The sequence below is a fragment of the Hibiscus syriacus genome, unplaced genomic scaffold (assembly GCF_006381635.1).
Source record: "Hibiscus syriacus cultivar Baekdansim isolate YM2019G1 unplaced genomic scaffold, ASM638163v2 tig00112495_pilon, whole genome shotgun sequence".
Taxonomy (NCBI): Eukaryota; Viridiplantae; Streptophyta; class Magnoliopsida; order Malvales; family Malvaceae; genus Hibiscus; species Hibiscus syriacus.
Window position 1 is genome coordinate 449,041 of NW_024063345.1, and position 17,111 is coordinate 466,151.

General features: G+C 30.6%; 2 protein-coding genes across 2 annotated transcripts; both read left to right on the forward strand.

The window, feature by feature from the left end:
• Positions 1 to 5,047: 5,047 nt before the first annotated feature.
• Positions 5,048 to 11,535, forward strand: LOC120180352 (aldehyde dehydrogenase family 3 member H1-like). The gene is made up of 10 exons (XM_039185693.1): positions 5,048 to 5,458; positions 7,151 to 7,219; positions 7,321 to 7,417; positions 7,528 to 7,734; positions 8,813 to 8,928; positions 9,005 to 9,109; positions 9,196 to 9,368; positions 9,463 to 9,553; positions 10,161 to 10,313; positions 11,263 to 11,535. Exons 1-10 carry the CDS (start codon positions 5,234 to 5,236, stop codon positions 11,491 to 11,493), a joined length of 1,467 nt encoding a protein of 488 aa, XP_039041624.1. The 5' UTR covers positions 5,048 to 5,233; the 3' UTR covers positions 11,494 to 11,535.
• A 957-nt stretch (positions 11,536 to 12,492) lies between these two features.
• Positions 12,493 to 16,996, forward strand: LOC120180390 (replication factor C subunit 5-like). Its single transcript, XM_039185719.1, has 9 exons — positions 12,493 to 12,916; positions 13,223 to 13,439; positions 13,685 to 13,764; positions 13,857 to 14,016; positions 14,786 to 14,867; positions 15,349 to 15,478; positions 15,582 to 15,645; positions 15,731 to 15,799; positions 16,493 to 16,996. The coding sequence occupies exons 1-9, from the start codon at positions 12,727 to 12,729 to the stop codon at positions 16,590 to 16,592; spliced, it is 1,092 nt and encodes a 363-aa protein (XP_039041650.1). The 5' UTR covers positions 12,493 to 12,726; the 3' UTR covers positions 16,593 to 16,996.
• The last annotated feature ends 115 nt before the right edge of the window (positions 16,997 to 17,111 follow it).

Genomic DNA, 17,111 nt, shown 5'->3' on the forward strand with positions numbered 1-17,111 from the left:
TTATAAAAAATATTTTTAAAAATATTTTTGAAAAATATAATTTAAAATTTAATTGTTAATATTGTTATTAAAAATGTTATTAAAAAGATAAAATATTTTTTAAAATGTTATGTTGTAAATTATAAATAAATAATTAAAGATAAAAATATAATTTCATCTTAAAAATGTTTTTTCACAATAAAATTTAAAAACTTTAACTTTTGAGGTTAGATCGATTTTTTTCAACCATAATTTTAAATCAATCTGTTTTTTTTATTAGTAATTAGCGTATCATTATTTTAGTTTAATGTTCTAACAAGTGAACTAAAATCCATGAACTCACTCTTATAGGTGAATAACAGGCAAGTTACGACTCCTGACAATTTTTTTAGTTAATCTGGAAATAAGTTTATATATAAAAATTAAGAAAAAAAATCAAATATAAAAATAATTAACTATGAATATCAATTGAAATTGATGATAGTTATTGACTAACAAAACATTAGTTTCATTTTAGTTTAATGTTCGAACAAGTGAACTAAAATCCATGAACTCACTCTTATAGGTGAATAACAGGCAAGTTACGACTCCTGACAATTTTTTTAGTTAATCTGGAAATAAGTTTATATATAAAAATTAAGAAAAAAAATCAAATATAAAAATAATTAACTATGAATATCAATTGAAATTGATGATAGTTATTGACTAACAAAACATTAGTTTCATTAGAGAGAATGTTTAGACCATTGAGTCACAAGGACATGATTATTTCTACAAATGATGGTCAATGATGTATAAGAGAGGTGACTCGTCTCTCTATTATTAATATTTGAATTTGAATCTATTAAAACAAAAATAAAAAAGAGCAAATACATTTGATTGATTAGTCAAGTTTTTCATTTTTATTTTCTCGTATTCTTTTAAATTTTTAGTTCTAAATTCTCTAAGAGCGCTCTATTTCATTCTCTTTCTTATACTCTCTAAGTATGATTAGAATTAGGATTAAATTTAGAACTTATCTAAAGAAAATAAAAGTTAATTATGAAGGATTAAAGTATAATTAAACTTACAATATATTTTTTTCAATGTGAAATGAGATCATTGAGGGAGAAATTATGGAAGTGATGAGATCATTCAGAGAGAAATTATGGAAATGAAAATAATGGTTAGGGTCTATATGAAATTAATTGTGAAAGCTATTTTTTATAAGACTTAATATAAAAATAGGTGTTTAAATTATATTTTTTTTATTATTTAGGGGTTTAAATTAATTTTTTGTCAAATATAAATGTTTAATGTTATAAATATTACTATTTTAAGTGTTCTAATAGTAACGGTTGTAAAAAAAATTATTAAACGACATGTGTTACATTTATATAATTTTGAAAATGATATAAACATCTAAAATGATATCTACTTTGACCAAAAAATGTTTAAACACATGAATAAATAAAAGATATAATTTAGACAATTCTTTTATGTTAAGCCATCAGAAAATGACAAAGAAATAAATTTAGATGCGACCTTATTATATAAGTAGGCAGTTATTATATAAGTAGGCAGTAACGGGACTTAAACTACCTTATAAATTAAAAGAAAGATAATAAAGAGTTTAAACAATCTCCTTCTGGAAACAAGAGCCCAATGTCTTTTCAGTTTTAGTTGCTAGAACGTAAATCAAATTCAAAGTTCAGCATAACAACCAAACAATAGTTGAGATTTGGTGGCTACTTTTGTCACCAGTGACGTCACGGACGTAAGAATTTTTTAAAAAATATGTACTAAAAAATTAACGTGTAAAATTATAAAATTTAAAAAAATATAAATATAAATTATAAATAAAAACTAAAATATTTAAATTTATAAAAAATTATTTTTTTAAAAAAAATACATCCGTTCACTATCCATTTGATCATCCTGTTTCACCACAAAATTATGCCTCCACTTCCTTCAAATAAGCATTAATAATAATAAAAAAAACAGTATTTTCTATTTCATTCTTTTCTGCATTTTCCTTTTCTTTTATCACACGCCATACGCAATGGTTGTCGTAATTTCCCGTTATTTTCTCAACTAAATGAATCCAAGGGGGGAAAAATAAAGTATATATGAAAAACTGTATTTTTCACGAAAATTGGTGATTTAAGAAAAATGACAATAACTTTTAAATATATTAAAAATAATTTGAAAGATAAAAGACATTGTTATCATGTTATATTTTATTTATGATACGTATTTTTAGTTGACATAAAATATAAATAATTGATAGCTTTAAGAAAAAGTAGATGAGATTATATTTTACTAGGATTGATTTTACTACATAATATATATTTATAGAAAATAGTTATTTATAGAAAAGTACACATAATATATAATAAAATGATATTGACACGCTCAACGAGCACGAATTAGTATAGTTAATGATGAACATCATTAAATTAATTTATAAAATGTTAAATTATAAAGTATTAAACATATAATTATAAACTAATTAAAAATCTAAATATAAATTAATTAAAATATAATATTTATAAAACATTAGTTTTTAAGATAAACTATACCCTATACTATTGACCACTTAACTATTTATCCTTTTTACTTTAGTCACTGATTTTTTAATTTTGTCAATCAAGTCACCTAACTATTTAAATATTATAATTTAAGTCATCTGTCGTCAAATATTAACGTAGAAGATGATGTGGCAGTTACTAAAATTTATATAATTACATGGTTAGTCCTTATTACTTAAACATTTTATTAATTTGATCATAACTTTTATTTAATTCAATAAATTTAATATTTAATCCGATTGTGACATGTGACACTATGTTATTCGATTTTTTAATTATTTTTTATTTAATAAATTTTTCATTCAATCAAGTGGTTTCACATGTCACCAATTGAATGAATGGAAAATATCTTAAATCAATAACCATTGATAGTGTGGTTTGAACGTGAGAAGCAAATTGAAAAACTAAGCGCCCTAACCTCTAAGCTAGACCACTAAATTTCCTACTATATAGAACATAATTTATATAATTTATAATATAGTTAATGGTAACAATTGACATTATAAGTACTCAAACATGAAATAATTGAATAGTATGAAAATATAAAATATATATCAACAAATATTATAATTGATTAATAAATGAATATGCTTATTTATATTTTAAATAACATTTAATGCAAAAATTAAAATAAAAGTGAATTTAATATGTTATAATTGAAATGTATCATTTTACATATTTTGAATTAATAAATTATCTTTATTATTCTAATTTTATTTAATTGAAATGTATCATATCTTATATTTTAAAATATTATAACGTCGATTAGATTCTAATCTTATTTAACAACTTTATATTAAAATATACTAATTCAATAAAACCAAGTTTTCCATAAAAGTTTCTTCAAATATATAATGAACAAATAATAAAATATAAAATTCTTACTCTAACTGGTATATAAACAAGTCAATGCATAAGTTAAAATGCTTACTACGATAAGCCTTCAACAATCAGGAAAATTCTAAGTTAACGAAGATCTTCATTATATTTGTATATATATATATATATATCATATTATTCAATTATTCCATGTAGGAGTTCTTTTTAGGTAATTTTTCCCTTTTTATTGCCATTAACTATATATATTATGTTGTGATAGGTTTGTCATTTGAATTTTGCAGCCCAGTGGTTGGAGCGTTTTTGCTTTCTCTCTTCATGTCTTGGGTTCAAACCCCACCAGCAGTAGTTATTGATTAAATTTATTTTATATTCATTCAATTGGTGACACATGGAACCATTTGATTGGATGATAATTTTATTAAATTAAATAAAAATATTAAGAAAAAAACCAATCACATGGTGACACATGTCATCATCTAATTGAGGACTAAATTGATTGAATTAATTAAAAGTTACGACCAAATTAATAAAATGTGTAAGTAATGAGGACTAATTATGTAATTATATAAATTTTATTAACTGCCACATCATATTCTCTGTTAATATTTAACGGAAGATGGATTGATTGACAATATTTAAATAGTTAGGTGACTCGATTGATAAAATTGAAAAATTAGTGGTTAAAGTAAAATGATAAATAGTTAGGTGGTCAATGACACAGTTTACCCTAAAAATTAATGCTTTATAAATATTGTATTTTAATTAAATTACATTTAGAGTTTTAACTAATTTATAACTATAAGTTTAATACTTTATAATTTAACTTTTTATAAATTAATTTAATGATGCTCATCGTTAACGGTGATCATGCATACTACGAGCGTTATAGAATTTTTATTTATAATATTACAATTGACAATTCAATCAGTACACTTATTAGAATAATTATAATTATATTTTATTATGTATAGTATATAAATATTACATTTTTATAATATTAATATTTTAGCAATTATAAATAAGACTATTATAATATACATGGTAGTGAAGTCTCCACAAGCAAATTAAAAACAACAATTTATCAATTATAATAATTAAATTATTTTATTTATTATGTAATAATAATATATACTGACTTTTATTAATAATTAAATTTTTATATTTATTAATTATAATAATTAAACCATTCTAATTATCAATTATAATAATCAAATCACTTAAATATAATTAAAAAATAATGTACGAAACTTATTTAATAAAAAATACTTACTTATTATAACTAATAAAAAGAATTGTTCAATTACATATTTTTAAAATACTATGATCAAATTACAAATTTATCTATAATAATACAATGATTTTTGTTGTGTAATTTACCCTATATATTAATTAGTGGGAGTAATATGTGAAAAAATATTTTAGTTTTACCCGCTCTCCCAAAGTCGTGATAATGTCATTGTATCCTCTTGAACAGTAATAGATTATTATTATTACTATTATTATTATTTTTGCACACTTCCAAAGTCAAATGGGTTAATTATTGATTTGACCTTTTGTAATATTATTAATTTATTATTTATAATAATAATCAATAATAATAAAATCTATACTATATAATCTTTTAACCGAGTTGATGCCAATAAAACTCTGAAGGCATAACTTCAACCTTTGTTATCGGTGGCACGGTGATACACGGTAATCTTTTTCAACGACGCCGGCGTGTTCTGGAAGCAGATTCGAACAAAACTATAAGAAAGAAATCGACGTATACTGTAATAAGAAGCTTCACAGTTTGGATCTTTTTTCATTGATTATTGTAATTTTCGTTGTCGATTTTGGTAATAATGGGGAATAAATCGGAGGACAAAGCGGTTTTTGATACGGATTCAGCGAACCAGATGGTGAACAAGCTGCGAGCTAGCTTCGTGGCTGGAAAAACTAAAAGCTACGAATGGAGAGTATCTCAGTTGATAGCCATGTTGAACATGATGGAAGAGAGCGAGCCGCAAATCGTCTCCGCTCTTCGCGATGATCTTTCCAAGCCGGAACTCGAATCTTCCATCTACGAGGTAAAAGTTTTTTAATTAATTTTAATCCGATCATTATTTCAATGAATCTGCTTTGATTTTGTTATCGGACTAGGTTTTAATTTAATTTATTTCATGAACTGAATCGTTATTCATGGTATTAGTAAAGACAAAAGAACAAATAGGCCGATCTAAGTCGGCTCTATTGCTGTTCTCGATTCGCAATATGTGTCGCAAATAAAAAGATTTCACTGTGCCCACAATTATCAAATTTTGTGTTAGTATTCTTAATTAAATTTCGGTATTAATAAATAATAATTGCTGGCCTCCAAAGCAGAATGTCACTAAAGCTATTTTTATTTTGTCTGCTTCCCTGTTTTTTCTCCTTTGGGGTTTATTATTTATAATATATAAACACACACACACACATATATATATATATATATATATATATATATATATCATTTTGTTTGTGAGACGACCTTTCATCACAAACTTCCAGTGAGAACTTGAAATTCATGAATAAAAATGGTTAGAACTTGAGGTTTGGAGTGGTCCATTTTTCCTTTTGGGTGCAAAATTTTTAGACGTGTCTAAATAGATGATAGGTTTGAAATCTGGGTGGAACCGAATAGCATTTATGACATGCCAAATATTTCCTTTTTCGTGAAAATGGTTGGTCAGTGTCAAGACTTGGTAAAAAATTCGAGCTATTTAATACTTGAAACTGTTAGAACTTAAGTGCTTGAATATTTATTGCTGATCCAGTTCTCACTCATTGTTAAAATCTGCAGCTGACAGGATGTAACTGTAGTAAGAGCTCTTTACATTTCTGGCACGCTTTTTCAGTACCAGCTAATACTTCCCTTTCATTGTGAAGATTCTTCAGAATATTAATTTTGGAAAGCGGGGATAAGTTTTGCTTTGGGGTGAATAGTTGCTGAGTGAGTATAACTTTATTTAGTAGAGAGAAAGATTAAGAATAAGTAGTGATTGAATTTGAATGTAGGTATGCATGTCGGTGGTTGGACAGAAATTGGGGGGAAAAAACGAGAGAAGAGAAACAGAGATATATCTTGCTATCTATTTTGAGTAGTTATAATTTGATGATTGGTGTTGCGGCTCTTACAAAAGTATCTTAGTCATGTGCTTAAATGTACATTTTCAGTCTCTGGATTTAACTTTGGGAGCTGATGTGTTTAATTTAAGCTAGTTAGATGCATCATTTAAGTCAACTTTCTGTGTTTAAATTAATTAGATTTAATAGTTGATGAAGTTGAAAGGTAAGCAAATTCTCTTTTTAGGTTTCCTAAATGATTGTTCTTTGGTAGTGTCAATTTTTCTGAAGATAAAGAGCTTTACAGAGCCTCTTATTTATTTTTAGGCTCTGTAATTTTGGGGAAAATAATGTATTGGATGACTATTGTTCTGAACTATTGTTAAATTTGTGTAATTCATGATACATGATATCTTTGTTTTAAATTCAACTTTCATACCATAGCTGATAGTTAAGCTCTATATCTCACAATAATATTTAGGAAACTAGAACTATGGAAAAATCATCAAATATTGGAGTTATTTATATTTAGCCTCCTGAATTTAGTAAGCGCTTTTTTTTCCTTCTATAGAAGTCCCTCATGAAACATGATACCTTTTGGATTTAGTCTCCTGAATTTAGTAAGCTCATTATGTACATATTCAACTCTTATGATGTTTACATGGTTTACTCTGCAGATAGCAATGTTAAAGAATTCATGCAAATTGGCACTCAAGGAAATGAAGCATTGGATCAAGCCAGAAAATGTAAAACTTTTGGATACCTCTAAACCGGGCATAAGCTTTCATTAAGGTTTCGTTTTTGACATTAAAAGAGTTGAATATGATCAACTTGCCCCTTTTTGCAGGCAAAAACTTCATTGACTACATTTCCTTCATCTGCTGAAATTGTATCTGAACCATTGGGAGTTGTGTTAGTAATCTCAGCATGGAATTATCCTTTTTGTATGTTAAACACAAGATGAACTTGTTCAAATCATGCCTTTATGTCCCTTTTTCCCTTTTAATTCCTGGAATATGTTGGAATATGACTATATTTGTATCTCTTCTTTCAGTATTATCTCTTGATCCAATGGTTGGAGCTATTGCAGCTGGTAATGCTATAGTCTTAAAGCCATCAGAACTAGCTCCAGCCTCATCATCCTTGCTTGCAAAGCTTGTAGCTCGTTATTTGGATGGCTCTTGCATTAAGGTTGTTGAAGGAGCAGTTCCTCAAACATCAGCACTACTGGAGCAAAAGTGGGACAAAATATTTTATACAGGTCCTTTGCACATTTGCATCTATTTACCTTCTTCTCTTGCTTAGTCTTTTATGCCTTACTTAAGCATTCTTGGACAGCTGCATTTTAGTTTCATCTGTGATATGTACATAATGCTTCAAAAAGCTTGTGGTAGCAGTGGTTGTTGGATATTGTAAATCTCTATTACAGTTGGGTAGGATTGGAAGTCATATATTTTCGCTGTGTTGTGTTAAGGCTCAATTCCGTGGAAGAGCAAGTGGTATTGATGATTTAACAGGATTTCCGTTTTAGCATTTAGTTTAGATTTCTTTATAGCTTCTATATAGTTTAGATCACTCTGTGGATGAAGCTGTGTTAGAGGTAAAATTAAGTATTCTTCGTTGTTGGGCGGCGTATAACTCATATTTTTTTTTGTAAATAGGTGTTCTTATAAAACTTAGTAGACTCTCTTGGCAATCATTTCTCTCTCTAGGATTTATGTTTTGTGGTTACTTCCGGCTGCTTGACCAAATCAACTCCAACATCCTTGATCTGGTTTGGGACCTCAAATTCTGAAGTGCAGAACATTATGGCATTATTGATTGGCTCTTTTCTTTGACATCTCACTTCAGTTTTAACCTTTTCCTATCCTCGGGAATTGCTAGACAGATGAAGAAGAGTGTTTCATGGGGACATAGAAGACAGTTGTATGGTCCATAGTTTGACAAGCTAATGTGTTCCCTGAGGGTGATTATGGATAATGAAGCACTGGAAATGGTCTAGAGTTTATTGGAAATTGGAAGTCTTGCTGGCCTAATGATTCTAAAAAGTTTCTTACTTTGGGATCTTATAAGAATGAAGAGGATTTGGGGGGATTTTTCAGGGGTTTTCTTTGGCATATTTATTTGATACTCTGCTGATATGCTGTTTTTAGATTAGAGATTTGAAAGTAAAATGTACTCAAGTCTTAAAGTGATTTTCAACAAGTTGAACCCTTGTGACCAATTTTTGGTGCTCTCCCAGAACCTCTAATTTTCCCTGTATGCTAATCAGTGCTTTAGTCATTGTCATATCAGTTCTGATTATAAGTTCTGAGTCAAAACATCTTTTAAATTTTTAGGCAATGGAAGAGTTGCGCGAATTGTAATGGCAGCTGCCGCAAAGCACTTAACACCAGTTGTTTTGGAGCTCGGAGGGAAGTCACCTGTCATTGTTGATTCAGGCATCGATTTAAAGGTATGCAGTGTGTTCAATTCTGCCATGATGTCAACTTTCTTTCTGATTGACTTACATTTTTCTTTGTGTGTTTCAGGTTGCAACTAGGAGGATAATTGCAGGGAAGTGGGGGTGTAATAATGGACAAGCATGTATTTCTCCTGATTATGTTATTACAACAAAAGATTATGCTGTGAAATTGGTAATATTGCTCGTACATGTTAACATTTGTAAGTTGTAACCCATTTAGTTTTCAATCGCTCTTCTCAAGCTATTTTTACCCTGCAGGTAGATTCTTTCAAATGTGAATTGGAGCAATTTTATGGAAAAAACCCACTGGAATCAAAAGACTTGTCTCGCATAGTGAACCCTAACCACTTTGATCGCTTGTCAAAACTCTTGGAAGAGGACAAGGTTTCTAGTAAGATTGCACATGGTGGTCAGAAAGATGAAACAAACTTGTCAGTTCTAATCTGGGCTTTGCTTCTCATTTAAAGTGCACCGGACAATTTATATTGTTAATAGTTGATGATCGTTTCTTTCTTCCAATGACAGGAAGATTGCTCCCACTATCTTGCTTGATGTCCCGATAAATTCTCTAATCATGAAGGAAGAGATATTTGGCCCGTTGCTTCCGATTATCATGGTAGGAACTAAAGTGTCAATTGCACCAAAATGTTTTGCTATTTATTTTACAATTTCTTTTACTTTTTGTTGGTTCCATGCGATTATTATGGTAAAGATTTAAACCTTTTCTTTTTATTGATTGAGCAAAGAGAATGCATATCATTTGCTTCAAATGGAACATGAATAATTAGACAAGAAATGACTAAGCAATATTTTTCTGGAAAGTTTGCAAGGGAAAAATTAAAAGTTCTACATATGAACAGAGAGATCTTCTTGAGGATATTGCCTATGTAACTCGGACTGGGGTATGTGTTTTGAGTACAGGTATATATTTGGCAGGGGCATGGTTAATTTTTTTTGTTGAGTTTTCCTATGTATTTGAAGGATCCTTTGAGGGTTATATCCCCGTACTCATATTTTAACAAATTGAAGAGTCCGAGCAAAATATAGAATATAACTTGGTTTATGAATTCTCTGCATGAAAATGACCTGACTGAAACTAACTCCAATTATTTATGGCGTCGAGGAAGTTTTAATGAATAATTGGACTAGTGCTCTTGTTCTTCATTTATAGAGATTGAATAGGGGTCATTCATCATGATTTTCTTGTGGTTGGTTTATAACAGGTCGATAAACTGGAAGAGAGTTTTGATGTGATAAATTCTTGTGGAGCGAAGCCACTAGCAGCATATCTTTTTACCAATAACAACAAGTTAAAAGAGGAGTTCGTTGCAGAGGTCTCTGCCGGGGGTTTAGTCGTCAATGACACTACTGTACATGTAAGTATACTTTCAACTTATGGAACCGGTATAGACATACATGCATTGTTATACAATCTACATTTAGACATTATTACCTTCGGAATTGGCGGCAATCTCCACGGATATTGGATAGAATACAAATGATCCCTTGATTTGGCTAATGAGGGAGCATATTGATTGTATCCTTATGGTTAAATCGATATGAAAAACATGAAATGCGTAACTGTGAAATTAGGTTTGAAAAATAATTTGTTAGACCCTAAAGAATGTCACCAGGAAATTATAAGCCAGTGATTAGTTGGTGACATTAGATTTAGGGTAAACTACATTAGATACATCAAACTTTAGGCATTGTATCGTTTATGCCACTAAACTTTCAATTTTGTCAATTATAGCACTAAACTTTGATTTTCATTTCAATTATACCACTGAACCATTAAATCGTTAATGGCACGATGACGTGGTTGACGGAAGCTGACTTAGACACCTCACCAAAATGTTGTCATTTTGGTCCGGTTGTTAATTATTTAACGGTTCAATGGTATATTTGAAACGAAAATCAAATTTCAACACTGTAATTGGTAAAATTGAAAGTTTAGTGGTATAAATGATACAATGCCTAAAGTTTGGTAGTACCTGATGTAGTTTACCCTTAGATTTAAACTGCTTTTTTCGGTAAATCATTTGGTCCAAGCCAAGGAACTGTTAGAATGAATTCAATCGTTGAGATAATAATCTTCTAGGGTAATCAGTAGGCGAGGATCAGATTTCATGTAAAGGGTCATCATTGCCCCGGCAAAAGCATCGATTCATTGTATGGTTTGTGGCAGCCGGAAATTATACGTAGATTTCCATTTGGGATTCATGAGTAAAGGACTTTCCTTTTACTTTTAGTTAATTATCGGGATCAGTTAAAATACACCTTAGATTCCAGTCTTCACGTCGATCAAATCAACTAATATTTCAGCTTGCTGAGCACAATTTACCATTCGGAGGAGTTGGGGAGAGCGGAATGGGTTCGTACCATGGAAAATTCTCCTTCGATGCTTTTAGCCATAAGAAGGCTGTTCTGTATAAAGGTTTTTCCGGTGATTCATCTCTGAGGTACCCGCCATACACACGTGGAAAGCTCAGATTGTTGCAGGCTCTTCTCAGTGGTAGCATACTGCGCATAATCCGTGCTTTGCTGGGATGGTAACAAGTTCCACTGTCTTCCCTTTTAAGGTTATTTCGTACGTAATAATGTAGTTTCAAGACATTATTTATTTCAGCATTTTCTTTGCCATTAATTCAGTATCACCAAGCAGAGTAGTATACGACACTATGCTACGCATGGTAATAATTTTATTTGTTCCGAGTTAGCAATTGAGATTTTTTTAGTCATTTTACATTATTTAATTTTGACAAAGAAAAAATATAACGCATATTTAGAATAAGTATTATACTTTATTTGAAATTTTACTATTTTTCTAATTCTAAGTTTAAATATATGCTTTATTATGGTACTGCTTTAAGATTTATGTAATAATTAAGCTTTTTCTTATGTTGCTTTTTATTTATCTAAATGGAAAGTGTAAACAATATTTTTATATAAAATATTTATAAATTTTTATTTCACGAATGTTGGAGCTATAAAATATTAGTATAGAAATTTGTTAATTTTGTGTTTAATTATTAATTAATAATTTTTAGTTATTTTATTTAAATATGAAATAAATTATAAATTGAGAATTCAAAAAGCACGATAGTAGAAAAAGTTAATGTTTGTTTATTTATTTAATTATACTTTTAATATTATTACATCATGTCTATATAAATGTTGGCTGTTAATTGATCATTTAAAGGAGATTTATTTGAATATAACTAAAATATTATAATTTAAATTTTCAAAGAAAACTTTTAAGGGTGTAACTGAAAAAATAATAAATATCAAAGGTTTTTTGTTATTATATGAAATTAAATATTAAACTTAAATTGTTAAACATATGTTGGTATTTTCTCAAAATTAATAACTACATTTGATAAATATGATTTAAAAGATACTAAATTTAAAATACACAGATAAAATAAAAATATATACAATTTAAATTTAAATTTTGAAAAAAATAAAATTATTCTAAAATAAATTATTTTCATTGAATTTACCAAATCATATAGTTTATCGTATGGACTAATGGAGTTAAGTGAGAAGATAAACTTGTCCGTCCAAGTGAGTGGATTCTCCCGAGAGTTTTGGTCATGGCTTAAGAAAACGGAAAAAAGAGCGCTTCAAAAACAGGGTTGGCGCCATAAGACAGAGACTCGTAAAATATCACAACGAGTGAAGTGAAACCCCATTTTCTCGTAAACCGTGTCGAATGGCGGAGATCGAACGACCACGATTGTAGCACCGTAATAAGAAGGGACAAAGCGAAGAAGAAATTTAACGGCTATGGCGGAAGTAATTTCGCTGATGGACATCGACGAGGATGACCAGCATCAGAAACAAAATGGCTCACAGAAGCTAAACAAGGGCAAAAGTGTAGTCACACCCACCGATATCAAAGCCACTCCCTGGGTCGAGAAGTACCGTCCTCAGTCCCTCGCCGACGTAGCCGCTCACCGCGATATCGTTGATACCAGTAATTCATTTTCTATCTGTCCTAGGGTTTTTTAAAATGTATTTCCACTTATTTTTTTTCTATTTAAGGATTTACTGTGATTATAGGGTACAAAAGGAATGAATTCCAGGAAAGGCAGGAACTGAGTTCGAGATTTCAATTTTTTCTCATTACTATTGCGTAACTGTTCATTAGTAAAAGGAAATAGGTTAATGTAATCGGTCTGCTTCGTTACTCAATTGAAGGAAATTTGATGATATTTTACTCGTGTGTGTGTGTGTGTGTTTTTACAAATTGTTTACTCCGCTTTTTGTTGGTGTAAATTAGTTGATAGGCTTACAAGCGAGAACAGATTGCCGCATCTTCTATTGTATGGTCCTCCTGGAACAGGCAAAACATCCACCATTCTGGCTGTTGCACGGAAGCTTTATGGAGCACATTATCATAATATGATTCTGGAGTTGAATGCTTCTGATGATAGGGGAATTGATGTTGTCAGGCAACAAATTCAAGATTTTGCTAGCACCCAAAGCTTTTCATTTGGGTAAATTCCTTTTATTGTGTGCAATTGTATATTATGCATTAGCTGGATAACCGCCACTGGCTATTTATGAAAATGGAACTGCAGAAGTTGCTTTTGGTTGTTTAAATCCAGTCATTCTCTTGTATTGCCGCTGATATTGCTCGCATTTTCGTCTACATTGTTCATAATTTAGCATTTTGTTATCTTTGGGCTTGAATAAATGCTTTGCAAAGGTAACCTGTTGATTAATATTGAGGTTTTCGCAGGGCGAAGTCATCCGTAAAATTGATTTTACTTGATGAGGCAGATGCTATGACAAAGGATGCCCAATTTGCCCTGCGTAGAGGTATAGTTTTTTTTACCGGAATTATCTCATTGGAAGTTTTTATTACTTTTTCCCTTTCTTTTTGTAATTACATTTTTAGTGATTGTCTGCAGTTATTGAGAAATACACAAAGAATACTAGGTTTGCACTGATCTGTAATCATGTGAACAAGATCATTCCAGCTCTACAGTCCAGATGTACTCGGTTCAGATTTGCACCTCTCGATCCTATTCATGTCACTGAGCGTCTTAGGCATGTTATCGAGGCTGAAGGGTAAGTATTCTGTTTCCTTTGCCATTAATTTGTGTTGTGCTAAACTTTGGGTTGGAGTGAAGTGTTTCTAATTTAAGTGCTCTTTTATGTGGAAAAGAGGTGGGAATGAGTTTCTATATTGGTGATAATCAGCTAAAATATTGATAGTTTACAAGCTTACTAGAATGCAAGATAATTCCTGTTTATAGTTTTTACCTGTAGTTCTTTTTTGTCAATGCTAGAACCCATTAAAAGTTTCTTCTTATATATTCTCATTGTTTGCATTGTTAAAATTTTACAGCTTTAACTTAATTCAAAGACATCATAAAATTTTGATTTTCTGGATGGTCACTATGTTATTTCATTCCTAGGGCTGCAAATGAGTTGAGTTGCACATGATCAGTTCCCATTTAATACATGAGTCCAATGCTTGTTGGCCTATAAATGATTTTTTTCATGCATTTTGTAGTTTCCAACTCATCATAATTTTAACCTTCCAATTATTGTCCTGCTCCAAATTGAGCTAGAACTGTTCATTTTCAATTTTGCCACTAGTTAAGCTAGAGCTTGCCTTTTCAGGCTTGGTTCAAGCTTGCATAAATATGAAACCATTGTAGATTTAAAGTTTTAAGATATAGCTTTATCAAGCTATTTGGACTTGTGTTAGAGTTGTTAAAAAGTGAAAATCTGTGCCTTAGCATATCTCATATGAATTTACCTTCTGTTCTTTAGGTCTTATCTTTGAATCTTTCACCTGACTACTGTTGCAATTTTTGCTTTATTGGACCAGGCTTGATGTAACTGATAGTGGCTTGGCAGCACTTGTACGGCTTAGCAATGGTGACATGAGAAAGGCTTTAAACATTTTGCAGGTATCTAAACCACTTGCTCATATATTGCTTTTGCGTAAATTGGTTTACGATAATAGTCACTTGTTTAAGAAATTCAGAGTGTCAGACAAATGACAGGTTGGCATCGATATGTTCTTTGCTTTGTAGCAAAAGTCATGTTCCATTACCGTATGATCTCATTATTCTTTGGAGGGGTAGTGTAGCCTCGTCTAATTTGTGCTTGATGTGTTAGGTTACGTGATTTCTGTTTCAGGTGATCTCAACACTAGTTTTAATGTATAGGATACATATTTTTCGCACTTGGGGAAGGGGATTTAAAGCTGGCACTTGAGCTTGGGAATTATACACTTCTCTCTGACTTGAATCCTCAAGTGCGTGAATAAATGTACTTTATTTTCCATACTGGGGGATTTTGGAGAGTGTGATGCCTATTATTTCTAAAGTGGTTGTGTTAATGAATGTGCAAGAGTAGTATTGTTAATAATTTCTTTGCTATATGCAGTCAACACACATGGCTTCTCTGAAGATTACAGAAGAAGCAGTGTATCTCTGTACTGGAAATCCATTGCCTAAAGACATTGAGCAAATATCATACTGGCTTCTGAATGAATCATTTTCTGAGAGTTTCAAACGTACTTGTCTCAATCTTTCTGTTTGTTATGCAGTTAATAAAATTGTCATCTTTAGATCTGCATTTTAACACCAAATCTTTATTCTGTGATTAACTCTCCGTAGGAGTTTCTGAAACGAAGACAAGTAAAGGATTGGCCTTGATCGATATTGTGAGGGAATTGACTATGTAAGTGCCATGTCTCTTTTAACTCCTAAAAGGCTACTCTTTAAATTTTTTTTGGTTGATATTCATTCAGTACACTTTTTAACAGGTTTGTTTTTAAGATTAAAATGCCCTCAGATGTTCGAGTTCAGTTAATTAACGACTTGGCAGCCATAGAGTAAGTACTTATATCTGCTATCTCTCAACTCAGATACGCACACATACAACACAACACATGAACAATTGGTAAACGGTTGATGTTTTGAATGATAAAAATAAAGCCAAGATATTGAGATGTTAAATAATGAATGTATCATAAAACTGGTTATGAATATAAAAGAGGAACCAAAAGAATTAAGGGGAAAAGTACTTTTGAAACAATTTCGTAAATAAGCTGTATTTATCATATAGATTAAGACTATTTTATTGCAAGTATCAGGAATTGCTTGCTTTGGGATTCCATTTAGAGTATTCTTACCCTAATGAGGTTTTAGAGTCATTTTACTCGGGTTATTTGATGGTCGTTGGAAATTTTTTTTGGCGAAGTTGTTGAACACTTTAAATATGGGCCAGATTATGGAAAGAACTATGCTTATCAATATAAATAGGCTTTCATATTAGATAGTAGATTGAAGAATAACTGACTAGTAGATATGCAATCCCTGTAAAAAGAACTGTTGGCTTTGTTTTTGGAATCATGAAAGAAATGTTTATTAAATATCTGTTTGTATTTATATTTGTATTTGTGAACATAATTTATTTTGGTATTTCAAATCAAGACCATAGCTGATATTGTATAATGGGTGTGAATTGTGGAATGTATATCTGATAGTAGCTAATGGCATCAACCGGTATGTTTTACCATTTGCAGGTATCGTTTGAGTTTTGGGTGCAATGATAAATTGCAACTGGGATCACTCATTGCTACTTTCACGCAAGCTAGATCTGCTCTAGTTTCTGCAGCAAAGTAGCTGTTCATGAAGCTTGGCCTCGTTTCTTCTCCCACTGGGGATCTCGGCATGTTCTTTTTGTGTGATTTTGGCCTGACAAATACCAAGTGTTTTGCGCATGTAGTCTGTGAGTCGTGAATACCTAAAGCATGTTCGTCTCCTTCCATACGTAGTCATTATGGTTCTGCGTAGTTATTTTTCTTTAGGCATTTCAGATGTAGTCCCGTTAGCTTTGTTCCTTGCCAGCTTGTGATTGAGTAGAAGTAAACCGAGTCGAACAACATTTTCAGTTTGGAAAATCAGGACAAGAGAAGCTATAAGGGTAAAGACAAGTAAAGCTAGTGAGTCACCCGAGTCAGTCAAAAAGTGATTCCTATTTCATGTAAACTCATCATATCAATAGCGATGCAAGTGAGTATTTTGTTTTCCTGTAGGCCGAGTAAAATGTTAGGGTTGGTAGTTGATTTCCACTTTCCATGGATTGATGGGAGATTGGTATAAATCAAACGATATATATATATATATATATATATATATATA